This window comes from Pundamilia nyererei, unplaced genomic scaffold (genome assembly GCF_000239375.1).
Source record: "Pundamilia nyererei isolate P.nyererei 1_Seehausen unplaced genomic scaffold, PunNye1.0 scaffold00202, whole genome shotgun sequence".
Lineage (NCBI taxonomy): Eukaryota > Metazoa > Chordata > Actinopteri > Cichliformes > Cichlidae > Pundamilia > Pundamilia nyererei.
Window position 1 is genome coordinate 417,092 of NW_005187603.1, and position 8,745 is coordinate 425,836.

The 8,745-nt window shown below is 41.3% G+C and overlaps 1 protein-coding gene across 1 annotated transcript; it reads left to right on the top strand.

Annotated features, from left to right (window-relative positions):
* Positions 1-542: 542 nt before the first annotated feature.
* LOC102211163 (GTPase IMAP family member 4-like) lies at positions 543-7,504 on the top strand. Its single transcript, XM_005747683.1, has 2 exons — positions 543-615; positions 6,107-7,504. The coding sequence occupies exons 1-2, from the start codon at positions 561-563 to the stop codon at positions 6,934-6,936; spliced, it is 885 nt and encodes a 294-aa protein (XP_005747740.1). The 5' UTR covers positions 543-560; the 3' UTR covers positions 6,937-7,504.
* The last annotated feature ends 1,241 nt before the right edge of the window (positions 7,505-8,745 follow it).

Consider the following 8,745-nt stretch of genomic DNA (forward strand, 5'->3'; position numbering starts at 1 on the left):
ACTGACCGATAAATGCTCCGTGAAAAGGCTGCGTTAGGACACTGGCTGTGGTTAATAACCTGGGTTACAGACCGAGTGTACGTGATCTTTGGTGTTTGTTTTTCTCCTTGCCTTTTAGTTTACGTTTCACTAACAGCTACAGTCACCTGTGTCACCATCCACCTCTCAGTTAAAGAGACCACGCCCCTAATTATGCAGACTTAAAGCCTTAGTTGAAGCAGGTGCGTTGTAAAAAGCTCAGTGCAGGAGCCTCTGATGGACATTAGAGGAACTGCAGGTTTTGGTGCTTCAGTGCTGATGGTTCATCTCATCCTGACATGTTTGATCAGAATAACAAACACATTAATGCTGTTTTATTGTGATGTTTCCTGTTGTCGTCAGAAGGTTAAGTGTGAGGAGGCAGACCTGTGGAAATGCACTCTGATGATGCACTTTTTTCAGCCTTCTGATTGGTTTCTTTCAGCCAGATTTCTGATTGGACAGCTGAAGTTTAGGGGAGGGAACCAGGAGCAGACTTGAATATAGAGGTGAGTTGGAAATGTAAACAGTCAGAAGAAGACATGGATGGTCGTACTGCAGTGGAGACCAAGGTACTGATTGATCCACAGCCCATGGGTGAGTGTATTTGTCCTGCAGTGATCCTCAGGCTGGTGTGTGCTTTGAGTTTTGGGACAGTCATTATTTCCTGAAACATAAAACAGGAGCAGCTCTTTGCATAAAAAAATATGGAACACGATTTCAGTTTCAGTCTGAAATGTGTTTTTAGTTCACACATGTTAGGTTTGTTCATTTACTCTCAGTTTAAAGCTTGATCAGCACCAAGCTGCACTCAAAGAAATCATTTATGATTTTTAAGCTGTAAAGATTTTATATCACAGATAAGAGGAAAATAACCAAATCAATCTCATATGACTCTTAATATTTGAGTCAATATTAGAAATTATAAATGTATAATTATTCAAGTTTTATAAAACTCTGAGCTGATGAGTTGATATTAATAAAAGTTTTAAATGTATCATCTGCTCATGAAATAAAACAGTTTCTGTTTTTTTATGTGAATATTTTTATCGCACTTTTAAAACAAAGCTGTTCAATAATCCTTTCATTTTATAGAAAAACTATTGATGAGCTGTAAAATCATCATCAGATGATCTGACAGTAAAGGTGATAAAGTCAGTGTTCAGTCCTGATATTTTAGGAGGCTTTATGATGGTGAGATGATTTTTATTCTGGTATTTCTGGACGTTTTCTGTTTCAGTCAGTTCAAATCTATCGTGACAGCATTTCGCCGCCATTTTCCTTGCGATCCTCTAAACGTCTCGAATCTCTGCGGTTAAATCCGTCACATCTACGACTTTAAAGTATAAATGTGATGAAATCAGTTTCTCTGGATTCACTGAAGTCTTTGTTCTTGGAGTGAAGCTGAAGCTTCTTCATATTTGGTTCTGGACGCTCGGACTGCTTCACCTCTGTTCAAACTTCCTGGTAAGTAAACTGATTTATTAACAACAGTTTGATTTTTAATGTGATGAAATAAACGAGGGTGACAGCGAGCAGTTAACCAGCTTTACTTTGGTATCAGTAGCATTAGCTTTTGTGTTGATGTTAATCCAGCTAATAAACTGTAATATGCAAATGCTATAAATGAACTTTTAAACCTGACTTTGGTCCAGTTCTCTCATTTTCACTGCCTTGTTGTGTCTGTCGGTCGTTAGATGCAGTTCTCTCCTCGTTGGTAAGGATGCAGACTTTCTTTTCAGCAATAATTTTCAGATCATGAGTTGAATATTTTTGTAAACACTAAATGTTTCATGTAAAAAGTCCTGACTCCTCTTCATGTTTAATCCTCTGCAGCTTCTATCAGATTCAGTCTGCAGCGATGTGGAACCGAGTCTGAAATAATTCTTTGGTGAGTGCAAAGTTCCCAGACATGAACAAACTTATATGGAGGTTTTATGACTCTTTACAGACACAGGTTATATAAAGCAGGATCACAGTGACGGCTTCATGTTCTGACGCTTCTCTGAAACACTTCCTGTTAAATCTGTTACTCCCAGTATTTCAGTGTATCACAGATACGTTAAACAGCTGGTAGCTGTCCACAGACGAGACCCAGGCCTTCCATTAAACTTCACGAGTGGCCGTTACCTGCTGGCATAGCAGCTGTTTGTACTGATGACCCAGAATGAAGCTTCTATGTGCACACCTGTGCTCCGCCTCAGCATCGCCCAGCTAAATCTGTGTGCCATCGATTTACTCAAGTTACCAGAGGACATAAAAATAATGAAGTCCATGTCACATTCAGTCCAAAAACCTTTCTTCAAATGTTGATCTCAATCCTAACAGTGACATTTTGTAGTTTTATTGAATAATACTGAATTCAAACAGTGACCACATCCCTTCATTTTTATATTTTATGAATAAACCTGATTATATCCATGTGAAACAATGAGTGTGATTTGTCCTCATATGCCTCGGGTCTGTTTTTTACAGAAGCTCCATCATCGGCTCCGTTTATTTAAAGAGCAGATGAAGATAACAGGCGTCATATGGGCAAATCAAATTTGTTCTATTTTCAAACAAAAGCGATATCATGAAGTCTAAAGGTTCTGCCTTTTAAATGTTTTTTAATGAGACAGTGTCAAAATAAGACCATTTTTATTGATTCTCATTTTGTTTTGTCTTTTAAGCCACAGTGGGACTCCATAAACTGTTTCATGGCCGAAGTGTATCTCTACAGGACGAGACACTCAATAGAAAGATTGCTGTGTCTGGATGTCACTCGGAAACAGGTCGTGTGATAAATACTGAACTCTGGGCCATCTCTGTCCCATCTTTGCCAAACCATGTGCCATATTTTATTTGGGATTTTTGATTAGAGTTGGGAGCCTAAACCGGGCTCTACATCTGCAGATGCACCAGAGCATGCCCGGTCAACAGGACCCCACCAGAGGCGGAGCCAGCCATTTTATACACCCGGGCTTAGCCCTATGTGATGACGTGACAAATCCTACTTCCGGGCCTAAAGTAGTCTGCCTTTAATACGGCTTTTGTGTTGTTAACATGTTTAATGTTTTGTATTTTCTTCAATTTAATCTCAAAAAGCTCCTAAAACAGTCAGTGATCACTGTTGACCTCCCTCGGCTTTTATTACCACTAATCATTTATTTAAGCTCAGTTTGTTTGTTTGTTTTGTATTGTATTGTATTGTATCTTTATTTCAGACATATACAGAAAAAACAACAACAATAGTTTTAACAGTTTTAACCTTAGGTTGTAGCTACAGCCCAGGGATTCCAAACCCCCTCAGTCAGGACATGCTATATTGTATTTAGATGGAAGCTAGCGAGCTAACTTCCTTTGTGTCCATCAGTACATAACTGAAACCAATTTAGAGAGTTTGTTTAGCCGTGGAGGGTCACAACAGAAAGTATGAAATAAACACACATGTAAGCAAGGGCTGGGCGTTATATCGAGTTTTTTTAAAAATATCGATATATTTTTATATGAGATATAAGATGTGACAATATCTTTTATATCATATAGTCTATGTTATGTTATAATTATACTTGTGGAGCCACAAGGTTGCCTCTCTTTCATCCACTTTTGTCTTTACGCAACGTTACTCGACCTCGCCTCTCCTTCACTGAACACAACTCCCCCTCCTTCCCCATCGCTTCACCTGCAGGAAGCGACAAGATGGACACGGCAAATCTCCGTTAACGAGTTACTGCGCATCGCCCCGTGCGTGGGGCTGGACGGCATCAACGTGTTAACGAGCTAACCACGCTAACAAGCTAACCACGCTAACGAGCTAACCACGCTAACGCCATGCACAGCCTAAAATCCTTTCATTTTCTCAAAAGTTCACAGCGCGCCTTATGTATGAATTCTGGTTGTGCTTGATGGCCGCAAACCGATTTTATGTGGTACACGGCGCTCAGCAATCTGTCAAAAAATGTTTTAGTTTGACTTTACTAAACTACGGAGCTGCAGCGCTTGATGGTTTGTCGGAGCATTACGGCTACCGTAGTCCGGAGCCTGGCGGAGTGATACGTACTGTGCTTCAACGTAATATTACCGTATTGTGTGTGTATAAGGACCATAAATGGCACCTGTAAGAGACACGGTTACGAAGAGGATTTCAAACTCCAGGCTGTCCAGGAAAGAGAGCAGCTGTGAAATCTGTCTTTGTTATTATGCTCAGCGTCTTTTAGTTTACATTTTCACTGCACAATTGTGAGCTTTTTGTTATGCACAAAAACAACATTGTTTTCTTTTATTTATGGAGCATTATTATTTAATGAATACTCATAATTTAATTTTGAGTAATTTTTCATGTACATCTATGCTGTATGTTAATAAAAGTGCCCGTGTGACATCTGGGACACAGCTTTGACTAAGAACTCTCTGTTTGTTCTTACTTTATGGCTTAAAAAAAAAATATATAAAGATATATACCTTATATCGCCATCCAGCTAAAAAATATCGAGATATGAATTTTGGGTCATATCGCCCAGCCCTAATGTAAGCTAAGACTCTCTAAAAAACAGCATTGTTGTTGTTCGGCTTTTCATTTCGCCATTTGTTGATTCACTCGAAGAACAAGTAACGTAATATGGGTCAAGTGATCAGTTTGATATCAATATTTTGTGATACACCGTCATATTTACATTATTTGTACAGTGGGAATGATTTGCTTTGGTACCTGGTGAAACTAAGCTCTCCTCTGTGCAGCAAACTCGCAGGCAGCAGCTTCTCCCCCCTCGCTCACATGTGTAAGTGCTCAGTCGCCCAGTGCCTGAGCTCGGATCATACCAAAATTAGGGGGGATTTACGACTGTGCGTCATGTAGTTTTTATTTTATACAGTTGTCAGTCAGGCATCTAACTATGAAACAAATAACACTCCAAGACTCTGATAAGATTACCCGGGCTTAAGCCCAGTAAGCCCGGGTTTGACCCCATCCCCCCCAAAAAGAAAACATCAGAATATTAATCAGCAGCTTAGAGTTGCTGGTTGCAGCATGCTTTGCTAGCTTTAAGTCAGCTAACTTTACTTGACCAGGAAATTAATCCCGACTCCAGGTTTCTCCAAACTCTAACTATATCCATTCCTGATTAGAGCCACACCTTTTTGTCCTCATGCTGAAGCACACTTGGGTTCTGCAGCAGGACTCTGTAGTGACCTCAAAGTCCCGACCTGAATCCGATTGAGATGCTGTGGCATGACCTTAAAAAGTTGGTTCATGCTCAAAAACCCTCCAAAGATGAGTGGGCCAAAACTCCTCCACAGTGCTGGAAGATTCATTGGCAGTTACAAGGTACATTTGAGATTCAAGAGGTTGTTCTTCCGAAACATGAGATACGAGCACGAGAGATTTTGGGCAATCTTTTTTTGTGTCTCTGCTGAAAGATTTTGTGTTTCCTTGTCTGTGAACGTTCTTAGTCATCGTAGTCTAAGGAGCTTAGAAAGAAAAGCTTCTGGACTTTCTTAAGTTGCTTGAAGACGTTTCACCTCTCATTCGAGAAGGTTCTTCAGTTCTAGGGTAAAATGGTGGAGAGTCCCAGATTTAAGTCCAGTGGGAGTGACCTGATGATCCTCTTCCTAAGCACATGAGACAAGGTGTGAAAACAGGTGTGGGTCCCAATCAGCCAGAGTTTTGGGTGAGTTCATTGTGAAACCTGGCCCCACCTTATCATGTGATTTCCTGAGGTCAGATGGCCCAGAATGTGAGTGGGCGTTAAGGTATCTGGGAGGGATCTCAAAACTGGATTATAGATGGCAGAGAGTTGGTGTCGTAAACCCCGCCTCTGTTCAAAGATGGTCGCTCACAGTGGACATAGATGCTTCTTTCACTCCTCTTTCAAACCATCTGTCCTCTCTGTCCAAAATATGAACATTGGCATCCTCAAAAGAGAGGATCCTCTTTTGAGAATTTCTAAGCTCCTTAGACTTTGTGTTTCCTTGTTAATAAACGCTGATTGTTCATTCCTCCTGCCTTCATGTTTTATATTTCCTTCCTCGCAGCTGCTTTATGATTTATGTCAGTGCTGTAAGAGATGGTGACTGGGACAGTTCTCACATACTAATATTCTTCCAACAGATGACCTGAGGATCGTGCTGTTTGGGAAGACCAGGGTTGGTAAAAGTACTCTAGGAAACATCATCATGGGGAACACAGAGACTTTCACCTCAAAGGATTCGTCCAAAGATCGCACACAGAAATCCCACAGCACTGTGGAAGGTCAAAAAGTGGCTGTTGTTGATACTCCAGGTCTGTTTAAACCTGGAAAACATGAAGATGAGCTGGTGAACGAGATCAAGCGATCCATTGATCTTGCCAGTCCTGGTCCTCATGTGTTCCTGCTGGTGCTGAGGCTCGGTATGATCACCTCTGAAGAATTAGAGGTACTGGAGGTTTTTGAACGCACCTTTGGCAGACGTGCATTGGCCTACACAACAGTGGTGTTCACCCATAGAAATGAAGATGAAGACTATGAAGCTAACATACAGGAGGCTATGATCGAGAGTAAGGATTTCAGAGAACTCATTGAGCAGTGCCAGTGGAGATATTTTGCTTTTAACATTGAAGACAAAAGTCCTGCTCAGGTCACCGAGCTGCTGAAGAAGATAACACCGATGGGAAAAGATTACTTCTACACTCCTGACATGCTCCAAGAGGCTGGAAAACCGGACGAGCAGGACGAAAAACCAAAAACAGCAGAAACAACAGGCAGGCGTGCGCTTCTGGAAAGGACTGGATTGGTGGGAATCATTTTGGGATCTGTGGGGGGATATTTACTTGGAGGTGGTGAGCTGACGTCTACATCGGGAGCTTTACTGGGAGCTTTAGGGGGTTCAGTACTGTTGATGGGAACAACAGCTTTAGCGATGAAGGCCAAAACGCTCACTGAGAAATGCTGCAAAAAGTGAGTTTTTAGTCCTACTGGGGGATTTTGATTTAGTTAAGCTCTTCAAACTGAGTTAACCACATCTAATTTTCATATTTCAGGAAGGGTTTTTAAGACAGAGTCAGTGGTTTGCAGAGTAGTTTACAGTGAAATAAGTACTAACTACCATGGGCGCTTCAGTGTTGGTGGAGGGGAGGGCAACACGATTACTGGATACTTTCATTACTGGGAAACAAACCTAAAACAGAACATCACTTTCCTTTTGGAAGCAGGTTTCCACCTGATGAAAGTACCACTCACAGGAGACAATGTCTCATAATAATGACTCATGTCAGGTGTGAATATATCACAGGAAGTGGACAGTCTGGAAACCTGACCAGAACCAGATGTTTAGCTGTGTTGGAGCATCTAAAAGAAAGTCTGTGAGGCGCTCAGCAGAGAGTGATGAGGAGGAGAACGACCGCGGTGTTTGGATCTGCTGCTGACGTCTCAGAGCTCGATTGTACGAGTTTCCAAAAGCAGCTGAATGACTGGAGGCTCTGAGCTCCACGCTGTGGGACTCCACCACCACCCTGCCAGATGGGAGCTTTTTGTACATGAACACATCATCATTGTACATTATTATATACAACTGAACATTCACCAGGTCACCAGAGTTTAGGGTTCAGGTTTTGTATGAGCCACATGTTAATAAAAAACTAGATGTTAGATTCAGATGATGTTTCTAATATTTTGGCTTTACGATGTTTCCTCTTGTGGGTCTGAAACAACTGAAACAGGATAAAAACAGGTGAAGCCCAACTCTGGATCTGCTGCAGTGACCTGCTGGATGTTAAGTGAACTTTTATCTTCATTCACCTGTGACTGCTTTCACATCCAGTGGTGACCTGTGAGATAACACACAGTCTTTAAATGTCTTTTTGTCTGTTGGACAGATCGATAATCTATCAGTTTGATCAGGTTAGATCCTGCTGGCCGTCACAGACTCTGTTCTACATTCATACAGTTTGTTCTCATTTTAAAGGATTTTTGGGTTTCAGGGTTTTCTTGTGTTTGTTCTCCTGGATAAACTCCATGTTCTCACTTTAGGAGTTTCTACAGGACTGTTTCCTGATACAAATGCAAATGTGTGCTTCAGCTTCAGTGCAGACGGTTTTCACATGTTTGTGGATGGAAACACTTCGGTGTCTTAAACCTGCAGATAGATATATATGATATATATTGTTTTCGTGCCTGAACTTGTATAGAAATATATAATCCATTACCTATACTCTAATATGTAATATGCACTCTTATGGCAATGCTAATTTTACTCATACTGTGGTCGCTCGCTATAACACGGTTCACCTTTCGCGGCCTCGCTGTTTCGCTGATTTTTTGTGTGCAATTTTGCATAATTTTTTTTGTATCATTGTGTTCTGCGTCCTGATCGACTGTAGACCATTGTCCATCTCCTCCGTGCCCTCTCTCCTGTACAGTACAGAATCACTACATCGATCCTTAGCAGTGTGACTCTGAAGTGCAGTACTGACGTTTTCTCCATGCCTTGCAAGGCACCTGCGGTAGCACTCAAGAGGCAGAGGAAGATGCTAACCATCACACAAAAAGTTGGACTTCTGGACATGCTAAAGCAAGGTAGAAGTTACCATATTTTTTGGATTATAAGGCGCATTAAGCAAAACAAATCAAAACAAGTCAAACTTTACTGAATTCATTCTTCTTGCATCCTCCACTTCTGTTTTAGCTGTTTTTTAAAAGCCACCACAGATCCACAGATCTCAGGCTCAAAGGGAGAGACTTCCACAGTCTGGGGGCCACAGTTACAAAACCT